Here is a 16,465-nt window from a genome sequence, read left to right as displayed (position 1 = left end):
GAATATCCTGGAGATACTTACTTGATACTTGATGGGCTACAACTCGTAGCGGTGAGTCTACGCCGAATGAAGCATTCGCCTCCACTGGTCTCGGTCGCTTCCAGTCACCCTGAACGTTTAGAGCTCTTAGGTGCTCCTCAACTGCAACAAGCCAACGCGTGCGCGGCCTACCACGAAGCCGACAGCCCCTTCCTGGTTCTCCGCCGAATGGTTTAAGCTTGTCGTTCATCCGGCATACGAGCTACGTGCCCAGCCCACCGCAGCCTGCCGTGTTTTATTAGCTTCATCATATTCATCATATTCATACCTGGTAGAGAGGGGCAAAAGTTCGAGTGGGGCAAGAGTTTCTTTTGAAGTTTTTGAGCTCAATTCAGATTATTTCCTTCGGGTGTCAAGGTTATTCGAAACCCTATAGAATGAAAGTCTTAAACTCCAAAATTTATGGAAATTGATTAATATTTCGAAAAGTTATGACTAAATGTTGGTTTTTAATCGATAAATTGTATTTTGCGATGGTATTTCCAACGTGTGGATTGGAATTGTAATGAATTCAAACTCAGTCTTTTATTTTGGGGTAGGTATACTTCGAAAATGCTTTGGCATGTATAACTTTTTGCAAAAAAGATTTGAAAATCATATTTTACACATAGTGGGGCAAAATTTCGAATTGTGGGGCAAGAGTTCGAGTAAACGCACTTCGAGTAAAAACCTAAAAATTTTCAAAATGTACATATTATCTCTAAATAAGAAGAAACTAGTGAGATATTTCGGTCGAAATTATGAAAATTTGCCATTTTGTCTGGATTTGGCAAAAAAAACTACTAATTTTTGGTGTGGTTAATTTAACCCTAATTCGGGTAAAATTCAGATCGAACTTTAAAGTGTATTTCACATTGAACATCAAATGTTTATTGGTTTCGAGTATTGCTATTACTTAAGTGTCAAAATATTGTGTAACGGTTAGCTAAACTCTACAAACACTAGATCCGAACTTTTGCTTCAGCAGTGGGGCAAGAGTTCGAATTGGACGCACATTTACAAAACATGTAGCAACTTGAAATTGAAAAGATATTTGACGTAACTTTGTTCAGCAAAGTTTTAGCCCATAGATGGTGAAACCACCAAACGGTATTCCTTTATTATTATCTGCTTTGGTTTTTGAAAAATATTTAATTTTCAACTAGGGTCGAACTTTTGTCCCACCTGACTCTACAATTCGTGGTTCATGCGACGCCGAGTATTGTTCGCAGCACTTTACGTTCGAAGACTTCAGAGGCTCTCCGATCAGCTACTCTCAACGTCCACGATTCATGGCCATATAAAGCAATCGGAAGAATAAGAGTCTTGTATTTACAACGAGAGTTTTGTCTTCGTTTGCAGCCTACGGGACTACTTCAGCTGGGTTTGCAAATCGAAAAAGGCCCGATTCGCAGCTGCAATTCGTCTTTTCACCTCGCGGGTACCACCATTATCGCACGTTACTAGAGAACCAAGAAAAACAAATTCGTTCACAATATCCAACTTTCCCCAACCAAGCACCACTTTGTCACCAGCACCACCACCACGGCTGGACCGACGTTGACCACCAGCAATCATGTAGGTACTTGGTCTTTGTGGTGTTAATCGTTTGTCTAATCCTCGCAGTTAGACCTGTGCGCCGCCGCGCCACGCCGCCGCCGCCGACACTTTTTACCCAACGCCGACGCCGACCGTGATATCGGCGGCGCGCCATACGCCGATGTTTGCCACGCCGCCGATTTTCATTTTTCACGCCGATAATCAGTGCACGAACAAAATTTTGTTCACATTAAGTTGAGATAAAATACTAAAATTCTTGCGAAGATTCCTCTGAAATTCCAATCGAAGAATTCTTCAGAAGTTCTTTCAGAGATCTCTTCAGGAGTTTCTTCAAAGATGTCTCCAGTAGTTCCTTCAGAGATTTAAGGATGCCTCTAGGAGTTTCAATATGCATTTTTTTTTCAGAACATCTCTCAGGAAGATCTCCAGAAGATTCATCAGGGATTCCCATAGGGGGTCCTTCAGAGATTAGTCAGAGAGTTTCTCCAGGGATTTCTTCTGAAGTTCCTTCAGGAATTCATACAGGAGTTTCTCCAGGAATTATCCCAGGAGTTTCTTCAGAGATTCCTCTAGGAGATCTCTCAGGAATTCCTCTAGAACTCCAGCAACGGGTTTCTCCTGGCGTTCTGTGTTCTTCAGAAATCACTGCAGGAGCTCCATCAAGGGTTCCATCAGGAAATCCCTCCAAGATTTTTTTTTCAGAAAATGAGATTAATTCAAGTCCCTTCAGAGATTCTTTCAGGAGGATTCATAGATGCCTCCTGGAGATCCATCAAGAGTTCCGTTAGATGTTCTTTCAGGAATTCTAACAAACGGTCCTAGAATTTAGTCTAGGAGTTCCTGCAGGGATTTCATCTGAAGTTCATTTGAGTTTGTAATGGCTTCCCCAGTCTTGACATATACAGCTATTTAATCTTGTCGGACGTTTCGGTTACATTTGGCACCTTCCTCAGGGACTCAATTATTGCCAATTTTTCATCCAGTTGTGTTCTGTCGAAAAATGGTTGTCGAAAGGATTGAGTTTTCTCTCACAGCAGTTAACGATTTTTGGATTCGACTGCGATAAAATTTAACTTTGAAATAGCTTTTCTAGTCTTCACAAAATTCAAATACAGCTATTTTATTAAGTTCTTTTAGAAATTCATACAGAAGTTCTTACAGAAATTAGTCCCGGAGTTCCTTCATAGATTCCTCCAGGAGTTTCCGGGATTCATGCAGATGTTTCTTCAGAGGTTCCACTTGAATTTCTTCAAGAATTCCTTCAGAAGTTCATTCAGAAATTCCTTCAGGAGGATCCAAGGATACCTCCAAGAGAATTCAAAGATTCCCACAGAGTCTGTAGGGATTCCTACAGAAATCCATTCAAAATTTAGTATAAGAGTTCCTTTTAAGAATCCTTCAGGATATCCATAATGGATTCCTCGAGAAGTTCATTTAGGAATTCATCCATGAGTTCTTAAAGGGATCGCTCTTGGGGTTCTTTCTGAGATTTTTCCAGGAGGACACACGGATGCTCCACGAGTAACATCAGAGATTTTCTACAGGAATTCTTTCAGGGAAACTTTTTAAAGTTTTTTCGAGAATTTCCTTAGGAATATAATCGGGCATATCTCTAGGATATAATTGTGGGATCTCTCATGGAGTTTCTACAAAAATTTCTCAAGGCTCAAGCATTTCCTTCCGGAATTCCTCCAGGAATTCTTTTGGGGACTCCTCCTGACAATCTTTCGGGGATTCCTCCTGTAAATTTTGCAGGGATCCCTCTACCCAGAAAGATTCCCTCGGGAGATTCCGCTGAAAATCTCGAAATTCTTCGGAGATTGCTTAAGGAATTCTTTCGGGGATTCCCCTGACATTCCTGCAGCAATTTCTCCTGTAATTTCTTCGGGGATTTCTCTTGGACTTCCTTCAGGGGTTCCTCATGGACTTCCTTCGAGCAGTCCTCCTGAAATTCCTACGGGAATTCCTCCTGGAATTTATTTAGAAATTCTTCAAAGAAATCATTCGGAAATTCTTTCAAGGATCCCTCCTGATATTCCGTCGTGGATTCCTCCTAAAATTCTTTCAAGGATTCCTCCTGATACTCCGTCGTGGATTCCTCCTGGAATTCCTTCGGGATTCGTTCTGGAATTCCTTCGAAGATACAACTTGAACTTCCTTCATGGAATTCTTCCGGGGATTCCTCGTACAATTTCTTCGGGGGTCTCTCCTGGAGTTCCTTTAGGAAATCTTCTTGAAATTCCTTTAGAGATTTCTTCTGAAATTCTTTCGAGGATTCGTCCTAAACTTACTTCATGGACTCCATCAGAAATTCTTCCAGAGATTTCATTTGATACTCCATCGTGGATTTCTCCTGGAATTTCTTCAAGGTTTCCTCCTGGAATTCCTTCGATTATTTCTCCTAAAATTCATTCGCGATTCCTCTTGGAATTAATTTGAAGATTCGTCCTAAAGTTTCTCCAGCATTCCTTCGGGAATTTCTTCAGGAATTACTGCAGGAATTTCTATGGGGATTCCTCTTCATATACCTTAAAAAACCATCGAGGATTTCGGTTTGAAATCCTTCGGAGATTCCTTCTGGAGTTCTTTGGGGATTCCTCATAGAATTCCTCCAGAGATTCCTCCTAAAGTTCCTTCGGAAATTCCTCCTGGACTTCTTTCAAGGATTCTTCCTTGAATTCCTCCGGAGATTTGTCCTGGATTCCTTCGGAGATTCCTTCTAGAATTCCTTCGAAGATTCCTCTTAGAATTCTTCCTTGAATTGCTTCGGATATTCCTCCTAGAATTCTTCAGAGATTCCTCTTAGAGTTGCTACTGGGATTCCTCCTGTAATTTCTTCGGAGTTTCCTCTTGGAATTCCTTTGGAGCTTTCCCTTCCAATTTCTTCGGGGATTCCTCATGGAATTCCTACTAGAATTTCTTCGGGGATATCTTCTGGGTTTCCTTCGGTGAGTCTTCCTAGAATTCTTTCGGGGATTCTTCCTTCCTGAGTTCTCCTGGAATTCTTTCGGGGATTCTTCTTGGAATTCCTTCGGTCCTCTTAGATTTTCCTTAGGAATTTCTCCCGGAATTTTTCAGAGATTCCTCCTGGATAAATTTCGTTGGTTCGTCCTCAAAATTCTTTGGGGATTATTTCTTGAATCCTCCTTGAAATTCCCACTGAAATTATTTTAAGGATTTTGCTGGAATGTTTTTGGTGTACTGCTTGAATTTCTTTGAGATACGCGGTGGTATTCTTTCGGGATTTTCTCTTGGAATTCTTGCGGGAATTCCTCACAGAGTTCTTTCGGGGATTTTTTCAGGGATTCCTCCTGTACTTCCTTCGGGGTTTCCTCTTGAAACTCCTTCGAGGATTCCTCTTGGAATTCGTTCGGCAATTCTTCCTAGAAATCTCTCAGGGATGTCTCCTGGAATTGCTTCAGAGATTCCTCTTGGATATTTTTCGTTGATTCCTCCTAGAAATCCTTAGGGGATTCTTTCTCGAATTAACTTAGAAATACCCACTGGAATACTTTTGAGGATTCTTTCTGGAATTCCTGTTAAGATTTCTTTGAGGATTACTGATGGAATTTGCTTGGAACTCGTGCATGAATTATTTTGGGATTTCATCGTGCAGATTCTGCGGGAATTTCTTTTAGAATTCTTTCAGGGCTCCATCATGGAAATTCTAAGAGCATTCCACCTGGAATTCCTTCCGGGATTACTCCTAAATTCCATTGAGGATTCCTTTTTAAATTCCTCCGCGGATTCCTGCTTGAATTCTTCTGGAGAATCCTCTAGGAATTCCTTCGGAAATTCTTCATAAGTTTTTCCAGGGTTCTCTCTAAGAAAGATTCTTGAACTACTTATCAGTGATTCCAGCAGAAGTTCGTTAAGGGTTTCATACAGCATTTCTTACAGGGATTATTTCAGAAGTTTCTTCATGGATTCCTCCAGGAGATTCTTTAGTGCTCCTAAAGGAATTCTTTCGGAGATTATTCCCGGAAATCATTCTAGGATTTCTTGTTAATAGTACGACCTTATTATCAAATGTGACAGCTTCTAAGAAAACAAAATGAAAACTGTTGCAAGATCTATATTTTTCCCTTAATTTGCAATGGAGTAATGCTACATGCACTAATACGGATACGGGTAATGTCACAATAGGTCTAATTACTGGCCACAGTGACGGACCCGAACAGAAATAAAAAAGGTGTTCATTCAAACGTTAGGTTATAAGTACACAGGGTCAAATATTTGACAAATGAACTCAAGAAAAAACATCTGTTTGACATTAATGAAAATTCGATCGAGTCAAACAAGATGTTTGAGCATTGGTTTCTTTTTGGTCAAATTCTTCATCCTGTTAACTAAGTAGCATAATAATAATTTATGTCAAAGACTGGACTACAAATTCTACAGCGTAAAGACAACTTCGACAATGATGTTTCATAACGGCCTAACTGACTTGATCGATTTCTCTTCGTCGACTTTCTCTTTCGCTTATAACTTGATCAAAACAAACAATATCAATAATCTTTTTGTTTCCATAGCAAAATGTAGTCGTCTTCTTCGCATTTCAACCAAAAAATCTTTGAAAAAACTCAATACTCATTCTATGATAACACAAAGAGATGAAGAGAACTCGAAAATGTCAGTTAGGCCCAAATGAAAAATCAGTATCGAGTTCTTCGTTTTTCCAATGTTGACATTACGGTCAAATTTCGATCACGCCGATTCACGCCGCCGCCGCCGGCCAAAAATGGCCCTCACGCCGCCGCCGAGCAAAATAAAATCGGCGCACAGGTCTAAGTCTTCCTTTCAAAAGGTATGAACGCCTCTATGAACGTTGTTGTGTCCTCCGTTTTTGTGTATGAAAATTATAACTTTTATAGGTACCAATAAAATATGGTTTTATAAGAAATTGACTTCAAGTGGTTAAGGCTATGGATCGCCAATCCGGAGGCAGCGGGTTTGATTCCCGCTTTGGCCAAATTATAGTAAAATCAAAAGCTAAGCTGAAGCTTAAGAGGTCCAAAATCAATTTCAAAAACTTAAAATTTAAAAATTTGATTTCAATTGATATATATAAAAAGGATACCAGAAATCCTATGGAACAATCGAAGACTGAAGGAAAAATTCAAAAAAAAATGTGAAGCGACACTAGTTTTACTAAACAAAAAAAAATAAGTGTTTTGAAATTTAAAAAAAAGAGATTGTTCTTTTTGTTTCGTCATAACAAATAAGCCTGCGGCGCACTTGCAAAAGGTTCGCGGCGTACCAGGGCGCCGCGGCGCACAGTTTGGGAAGCACCGCATTAAACATTTCTTTACGTTCCTTGCACAGATAAAAAAAAAAACAAAATGTGTTTTCGTGATACTTCTTATAACTACGTGTGATGTGTAGGCGGGGCAAGATGGGTCACCCTTAGTCTTCGGTATGCTTGCATAGTTTTTAATAATATTTTATTTTTCATTGAAAGTTAATTTTATGAATTACATTAACGAAGCGATGAGAGCGCTTAAAATTAGTTTTTGAAATTCTGCACTATAAAATTTGTTTTTCACTTGCCGTTTCAGTATCACTACGGCCTACTTTTCGTTACTGAATCAAACAATTGCATTATGGTTCATAATGCAACTCATTTGGGTTGCATTATGAACCATAATGCATTTGTTTGATTGACAACCACGGTCTCCGCGGAAATAGCTTGGAAAACTGTGACGGTTATAGCACGGCTTGCTTGATTTAAATTTCATGCCTAGCATGATGGAACACGCGGGTATCGCCATTGAGTCACCGAGAAGTACGATGGTACTGATGGTAATCATCATATTCCAATTAATAGTTTTTTCCATTGCAAAAAATGTTGTATGCAACTCGTTGCAAAACTCGATTTTTACAGCACTCGTCATAATTATCCAACTCGGCAAGCCTCGTTGGATAAATGTACGACTCGTGCTGTAAAAATCCATATTTTGCAACTCGTTGCATAAATAACTATTACGTAATTAAAATATTTTTCTTCAAAAACATAAATTTTTGAATTCTGTTTGTGGGTGCCTGAATAAAAATCTTCTATTTCCTAGAATAAACTACCATTATATTTCATCCCTGTCTTCATGTAATCTATAGGTATGTGAGGCTTAGATATACAAAATAAAATAGAAGATATAGTATTTCTTTATGTACTGAAAAAAAATCGAGTTTTCTGTTGGCTGACTCATCTTGCCCCCGTAAAAATGAGGTGGAGCAAGATGGGTCATGTTTTGAAAATTGTTTGTCAAGAATCAGATTTCGACATGAATGAGCTTTTTATCATACCCTGATAAAAAAGATCATAGAGATACAACAGAATGGATTGTTACAACACGATGAATTGAATGGTACTTACCATTAATTCAATTGTTTAAAACGATAGAGTAACAACAGATCTTATGGTTTTCCACCATAGCATGTATTGTAAATGTCACTTTTACAATAGAAAATGGGGGTTGTTATGTATCTTTACCATAAAAAAATCCAAATTTTCTGGAAAAAAAATCAAGTCAACTACCATTTAACTTATGGTGTTTTTATTATTGAAATCTCTAGTGCCATTGATTTTATTGTACACGTATTGTATGTAGTTCCAATACACCATTTTCAGCAGGAAAACACGCACACAATATAATTTGTTGTTGGCTAAAATATAAACGACTCATAAGAAAGTGATCATTCGTCATAAATAATTCGAAAAGTCCCAGTGAAGAAACAGGGGTGTAAGAAGTAATAAATAACAAAAGTTCCATAAACAAATAGAAAAATGCATAAATAAATCAAAAGTTTCCATAAATAATTGATTTTTGAGCAATTAAAAACGTCAAAAATGCAATGAATAATTCAACTGTTGCAATAAAAAAAGCCAATTTTCCCACCAAAAAACTTCGAATTTTCCATAAATAAATTCGATTTTTCCATAATAAATTAAAAAATTCACAATAAAAAATATCGAAAAAGCAATGAATAATTCAAAAAAAGCAATAACAAAAAAATAAATTATCAATAAATGTCAAAAAACGAGCAATAAACGTAAATGCATTTTGTGCCAAAAATTGTATAGACCTGCATACGAAGCTGCATAGAGGATTGAGGAACTGAGGCGGCAGAAGGCCGCCGAAGTTTCCGATATCCGATGCACCGCAACTGCATCGATTCGGTTCTAGGCAAACCACAGGTCCAAGAATTTGCCCGGTATAATGCAAACATAGATGTTATCCCTTTTTTAGGTCCGACGAGCGATAGCGAGTTCGGACAGCAAGCAATTGCTCGGTAAATTGCAATCATAGTTACGCAAGCTTTTCAGTCGTTTCAGTCATATAAGTGCGATAAAGCATTTCACTGTCTCATACATTCCTGCATTTGTTTTTCATGGGTAATTTCGTTATTTTTTATTGCATTTTTTGAATTTTTTATTGCTTTTTCGATATTTTTTTATTGTAAATTTTATAATTTATTATGGAAAAATCGGATTTATTTATGGAAAATTCGAAGATATTTGGTGGGAAAATTGGCTTTTTTTATTGCAACAGTTGAATTATTCATTGCATTTTTGACGTTTTTAATTGCTCAAAAATCAATTATTTATGGAGACTTTTGATTTATTTATGCATTTTTCTATTTGTTCATGGAACTTTTGTTATTTATTACTGCTTACACCCCTGTTTCTTCATTGGGACTTTTCGAATTATTTATGGGAAATTTTGTATTTATTATGGAACGTTTAATTGTCTGCCATTTGTTGTTGAATAGTCAAATTTATCATTATTCAATGGTAGTTTATGGTGACTATATTGGAAATTTTTATCAGGGTAGCTAACTAGTGTATCTGAGAGTTGTAATAGAAAACAGAGAAGTTTGATGTGAACTGAGAAAGTTATAGGGATCCATTTCTCAGGTAACTCATCTTGCTCCCCACGTTATAGCATTGCCCACACGGTTCTAGTACAGCAACAACCCGTCAGCGACAACTAAATTCAAAGTCACCATCAGTGCTCATTCGCCGTGAAGTCATAAAACTGTCATATTACTGAAGATATTAAATCGTTCAAGTTGTCACAGCAAGCAGCAAGCTGAAAAACTTTTCCAACCTCCAGGAATACTGCGTTTCCGCCGTTGCCGTTGGCGGGAAGATTCTGTCGTTTCCAGTTTCCCATTTTTTCAGCATCCCAGCCACTGATGTCGTCTTCATAACCAACGACTGACCGAAGACGTACTAAGAAGATACGGGGAAACATCTTTCGTAAATTGAGTGGGGTTTTGTGTTTTACCGGTTTATTTATCTTACGCTGCTTACTCAGTTTCTCATTTTCTGGTTTTAAATAATAAAGCACAATAAAAACGAGTGAGAAATAATATAATAGTATAAACATTATTTTCAATTAAAAATATTATTTATATACAAAACTTATGAAGTTTTCATTTGCACGTGCTTTCGGAGTTCTGCTTGAAGTGGAGTCCTCGCCGTCGGGCGAAAATTATTGGCCGAGTTCTCAGACGTCGTCGTCGCCGTCGGCTACTCTATACTTGGTGTAATGGATGGGACGGGTCGCTTTTGGGGAATAAATCGTCAGATTAAAGCAATGTTCTGAACTTTTTCAGCAACGCGCTGGGACCGTCCAATTTTCTTCTATCTAGCGCTGTCATTATAGTGGTCCTCGCTGTTGCTGTGGGTTACATCCTCTCCTAGTTTCGGGCAACCGCTGCCGCTGCTGGTGATGTTGATGTTGATGTTGATGCTCCGAAGGGACCGATGTCGACGAGGAAATCCTTAACTAACGAACATTTCCTCAGTGCAGTCATTATCACGAGAGTTTAGTTTTTGTTCCGTCCTCCGCTCGGTTTGCCCTGGATGGCGCCCGGTGGCAGATTCGAAATGGCATTACCCTGTTGGATACCGTGTCGCGTCGCCCAAATGTTTGTCCGGTGTGGTGTGTTGTTGTAGTTGGCCCGGTTGGTGAAAATGAAAATGGAAATGATAATCAACATTAATGGTCGAAAATAAGTTTCCATTAGGTGCGCGGCACAGAGGGACACGTGTTGTAACCGTTGGTGTAGCTAGGGGTTTTATATTATGTAGTGTGTTTCAAAAGGTGACAGCATTCAGTTATGTATTAAGGTAGAAATTAGGCCGTTGCAAATATTATTTTTCTTTTTTGTCCAAGACCTTTCATCGTGACCGGGGGTGGGGGGAAGTTGGGTTTGTGACAAAAATAAATAAGGAACAAACAAACAAAATGCAAAAATATTAAAAATTATAACCACAATTGAAAAAAAAATATTTTTGAACTATTGAAAAATTGTTACTTGAAAACATTTATTCTACACTGAAACCTCCATTTAAGTCGGTGCATGGCTGATCGAAAATAATTTGTACCGTACAGGCAATGACTAAACTATACAGTTTTATATTTTTTGACAAATCTCCTTTGTCATGCGGAGTGTTAAAAAATATAAAAGTCTATAGTTTTGTCATTGCCTGCATGGTAAAAATTATTTTCGATCAGCCATGCAGCGACTTAAATGGAGGTTTCAGTGTATTGAGAATAGAGTCATGGGTTGCCATGTTTTTTCTTCGCCCCTTCAATGTTTTGGGTGACATAAAACAAATTTAATATAGGGGGGGTGGGGGTAAGACGGACATGGTTAGCAAACACTCTATTTTGACAGTGTAAACAATGCGATAATTAAAATTTTATCTCCATACTATTTACTTCAACTAAGGTACTTTACAGTCTGCAAGCCGATTTTGCAATAAAATTTGATTTGCCATGACTTTTGAGATAATTAAAAAGTGATCTCCAAATGTATGATTTTTAACGGTGGGTAAGATGGACACGTTTGGAAAATTAGCTAATAAGCCATTAATTGTGTTAAATGATGATTATGGCCGTTTATATTCGGTAGATCAATCATTGTAGAATCTAAATATGGTTTTGAATCTCTTAGCGAAACGTGTTTTTGCAAATTAAAATCTATTTTGTAAGTTGGAAACCTCCATACACTATTAAACGCCTAACAGTATGCAATGCTCTGGTAATTTTACGAAGTTCAAACTATTCCAACAACAAAACATCTAATATAACGAATTTTTAAACAAAAAATCAATATGAAATGCTTTACACGGCTTCCGCAATCATTTTTCTACTCCATAGATTTCAATCTTTGAACAATGTGTGGGTTTTAATGTGTTTCTCATGGCATTATCAAAGTAACCCCAACACTGTCCGTCTTACCCACCCTTAAGGCGGACCGTCTTACCCCCACACAACGCAAAATATTAATTCCACCACCGTTATTCATAATCTATGAAATTTACCTGAATTTCGTTGTGTATAGCACGGAACAGTTTAAAACAGCTGGGAAACTCAAAATAAAATGCGAAAACTTAGCAATTTAATGTTAAAAAAGCTTATTTATTGCCGCCAAAAAATTAGATAACATCACAAAAGCGTGTAGCTAGGTAAAAAATTGTTGATTTTTTGCACTTTTGACATATGTATTCTCTCATGGAATGGTTCAATAATCGTTAACTGGTAATAAGAAACAGTTAATCGTAAAAGAAAGCCAAATTTCAGCTCCTAAGTGACAGAACTGCCGGGGCCCGTGGCGTAGTTGGTCACACGTTCGCTTCATATGCGGATGGTCATGGGTTTGATTCCCAGCCCCGGCACTTGACATTTTTCGTCAGTTGCTTTTCCCCCGAGAGCAACTGACACTGACCCTCTTCTGAGCCCCATGGCTCAAACGGACCCGGATACCTGGACATCGGCGAACCGCTACTCATAATCGGACTGGAATGGAACAACGGCTTGTGCTCATCATTCTACTAGGTATAAAGTAGAAAAAGTGAAAGCAGCAGAAAGGCAACCAGTTCGATAAAGTAGAATAGAATCTAGGCGCTGTACAAAAATGTAAGTGCAGCTGTCAATTGAAATTGCTCACGTAGTGCCCCAGTGGACAATAGAGCTGTACATTAGGTTAAGTGATTAAGAATAAAAAAGTGACAGAACTAGTCGGTGGTCCGTCTTACCCACCCGGTCCGTCTTACCCGCACCCCCCCTATGTGATGACATAAAACAAATTTAATGCATCGGCCTAATGAAGTAGGTAATACACGCATAATTTGTTAGAGAAACACAAGGAGTTATAAAACATAAAACAAAACTTCCTAGTGGAATTCAAACCAGACTGCCTCCTTCACATTCGCGGGCAGCACCAACAGCACGCCAGACGCAACCACTTATGACAGTGGTGCTCATCCTGCGGCCCGCAGAATACTTCAAGACAAACCGAAAATTTTGAACGATTATTTGAAATAACTCGTTAAATTTATTAAGAAATCAAAGAACAATCCGTTCTGGTACGATTCGAAATCGCAACTCCGAAATATTTCGGCATTTCAGCTAAGTCACGAAGCCAGCTTATAATTATTTATAAGTGGTACGAACCAAATGAAAGTTTGTTAAAAATGCAATCTTGAATCATTTAAAAATTAGTTGCAGTTTTTAAGCGCAGTCAATGCAACGCTGAGCAAATATTTCACATTTCGCCTTTCCGAAAAACATAAAAACACAAAGCACGAAGTTTTTGACAAAATTCTCAACAAATCTCAACTTGGTTGCCAATATTGTTTAACTTTCACTGTTTGGTTAAATTTCTTTTATAAGACTCACACATTTTTCGAAACAAAACTAACGAATTTGAATTGTCCAAGCGGAACTCCTGAACGAACTTAAAGAAAAAAATCTCAGGCGAGATTCATAAAGCGTCTCCTGTGCCCTTTTGGAGAATCTTTTGGATACATTTTTGGAGAAACTCCGGGTAACATTATTGGAGAAAATTTTTAAGCAACTCTAAGCGAAATATATGGAGAAACTCAAATCACCCTGGAGAAAATAAATCTGAAGAAACTCATTGAGAAAGTTGTGGCGATACTGCATGGAAATTATAGTAGCATCTCCTAGAAAAATGTTCTGGTGCCACTCAAACAGAAATTTCTTAAACAACTACAAACAAGATTCCAGGACCAACTGCATCAAGACACAAAAGATGCCTAGAACGCCTGAGGAAAATTTAAACAATAAATTTGAAGCCACTTATGGAGCAACTTTAGAAGATAATGTTGAAGAAACTTCCGGGAACAATTGTTAAAAATCTAATTTTTGAAGAAATTTTATGATGAAGTTTTTCATCAACTTTAGAAGAAACTTATGGAAAAAATTACTAAATTCATCAAGAAACTCCTGGAAAATTTTCGGAAAAATCCGGAAACTATTCTAGGAGAAATTCTTGGAAACGATTAAAAAGGAATTCCTGAAGTAACTTCAGGGCAGTTCCAAAGGCAAATCTAAGAGAAGTTCTTGGAGGTGTGCCAAGAGAATTTTAGAAAAACTAAAAGAAACTTCAAGAAATTTCTCGAAAACCTTCTAGAGCAACTCCACAAGAAATTTCAGGACAAAATCTAGCAAACCTTTTTGGAGCGATTCAAAAGAAATTCTTGTAAAAGCTGCTTGACAAGTTTTTCACAACCAAACTTATGAATCTAAATTGAACTCCACGAAGGGCAATAGATTATAAAGTTTGACCCTCACACAAGTTCTGAACAGTTCAGATTTTTAAGCAATGTGCTTTAGAATTGTTCTTCTTGTTGTTTTTGTGCATCGATGTTTTATGCGGCCCGCAGGTCGATCCCGAATTGCAAATTTGACCCGCGGTATCCTCCAGCCTGAGCACCACTAACTTATGACAAGCAACAGAAGAAGCGCGCAAGGCAGCCGCCACAAGATAAGCTAAAGAGCGGCGCTCGGAAGGCTAGTAGATTTTTATCTCCGAAAATGAAATGCGATAATGCCAGTACAACGGACCCCAGTCAGACGTCCAGAGATGCTGGAAAGCGTGGGCCTGAGTAGGTCGGCCCATCCCGGGTTGAAAGCAACAAGGGGTTGCGACCTTGTGTAGGTCCTGCCTCAGTCACCACAGGTTAGAGTGGGACAATGGAAGCACGGTCCCTTAATGGATGGACTTAATGGATAAGCAAAAAACGAAAAGAAAGAAGACAGATAATCAGGAGGCTAGGGATGCTAAGCCAAAGAGAGGTTGAAGGGCAGATGCCAAGTGCTAAAAGGGCGTCATTCTCGCCACGAGTGCAAGTACTCAGAGGTCTTGAAGGCGATGAAGAGCGATGTCAAGCCCACGGATCTTGTAGCCGACGTACCCGTACCGGCTAAATGATTCTCGCGATCGAGCCTGACATATCCCATAGTGGCACCGCCTACAAGAGCCTGACGAAACAAGTTCCAGGTGAGGGTGCCTACGGGCTAGGCGGCGGATGCAGCGGGCACGATCTGAGGAAGAGCGAAACGATGGGTGGTGTTGGTCGCTGCAGGAATTCAGGGATTCCCTCAATAATTTAATCGGGGATTCCACTACAAGTTCCTCCAGGAAATGCTTCAGAGGTTTCTTCTGGAATTTCTCTGGATATTCTTCCATGAATTCTACCGGGGGTTTCTTCTGGAATTCCTCCAGGGATTCCTCCAGAAATTCCTCCAGGGATTTCGCCAGGAATTCTTTCAGGAATTTATCCGGAAATACTTCCGGGTATTCCTCCATGCAAATTTTTGAGGGATTTTCCCAGGAGTTCCTCTTTTGGTAACTCCTTATAGGATTCCTTCAGGAATTGCACCGGGGATTCCTCCAGGAATTCCTACCGGGGATTCCTCCAGAAACTCCCACCGGAGAATCCCCAGGAATTCTTCCGAGGATCCTTCCAGTAATTTCTCGGTAGATTCCTTCATGAATTCCTCTGAGGGTTTTTTTAGAATTCCTCCGGGAAATTTTCCAGGGATTCCTTCGGGGATTCTTCCAGGAATTTCTTTGGCTATTCCTCTTGCAATTTTTTCGGAGATTCTCCCCAGCAATTCCTCTAAGAATAGTTTCATAAATTCCTCCGAGGAATTTCTCCTGGGATTTTATCAAGAATTTCTCCAGGAAATTACTCCAGGATATCTCCAGGAAAACCAATCGAGGATTCCTCCAGGAATTTCCACCGAAGATTCCTTCAAGACCGAGAATACCTCCTGGAATTCCCCCGGAGGGTTCTTCAGAAACTCCTCCAGGGATTCTTTCAGGAATTCTTTCAGGAATTTCATCAGGGATTCCTCCAGGAATTCCATCGGAGATTTTTCCAGGAATTTTTCCTGGGTTTCCTCCAGAATTTTCACCACGAGTTCCACCAGGATTTTTTCCCAGAATTCCTTCGGAGATTCCACCAGGAATTTCTACGGGTATTCCTACAACAATTTTTACGGGAATTCTCCCAGGAATTCCTCAGGGGATATTTACAGGAATTCTTCCGGAGATTACTCCCAGAATTCCTTGAGAGATTACTCCAGGGATTCCTCCGAATATTCCTGCGGGGATTTCTCTGGGGATTCCTCCAGGAATTTCTCCGTGGAATTTTCCAGGAACTCCTTCAGGGATCCCACCTGAAATTACTCAAGAGATATTCCTGAAATTCCTGCGGAAATGCTTCCAGGAATTATTTCGGAGCATTCTCTTGCTAGGTATTCCTCCGGGCATTCCTCTAACAATTCCACTAGAAATTTCACCAGGGTTTCCTCCGGGAATTACTCCAGGAATTCCTTCAGGAACTCCTCCTGGAACTATCTCGGGGATTCCTTTATTAGTTCCTCCGGGAATTCCTCAAGGAAATCCTCCGGGTATACCTCCAGCATTTTTTACGGGGACTCCTCCAGAAATTGCTCTGGGATAACTTCACGAATTCCTCCGGAGTTTTCTCCAAAAATAACTATTGGGATTCTTCGTAGTATAATTCTTGGAGACAATACTGAAGGAATTGCTAGAGGAA

General features: G+C 39.2%; 1 protein-coding gene across 3 annotated transcripts in view; it reads right to left on the bottom strand.

Annotated features, from left to right (window-relative positions):
- Nucleotides 1-9,830: 9,830 nt before the first annotated feature.
- Nucleotides 9,831-16,465, bottom strand: part of LOC115269993 (peritrophin-1) — a 285,409-nt gene continuing 278,774 nt past the window's right edge. For all 3 annotated transcript variants that reach the window (XM_029878882.2, XM_029878887.2, XM_062857746.1), the window contains exon 6: nt 9,831-10,482. In XM_029878882.2, the coding sequence (XP_029734742.1) occupies nt 10,411-10,482 (72 nt within the window). In that variant the 3' untranslated portion in view covers nt 9,831-10,410. The remainder of the gene's footprint in view (nt 10,483-16,465) is intronic.

The sequence above is a fragment of the Aedes albopictus genome, chromosome 3 (assembly GCF_035046485.1).
Source record: "Aedes albopictus strain Foshan chromosome 3, AalbF5, whole genome shotgun sequence".
Taxonomy (NCBI): Eukaryota; Metazoa; Arthropoda; class Insecta; order Diptera; family Culicidae; genus Aedes; species Aedes albopictus.
The sequence above is the reverse complement of the archived record's forward strand: the minus strand, read 5'-3'. Positions and strand labels throughout refer to the sequence as shown.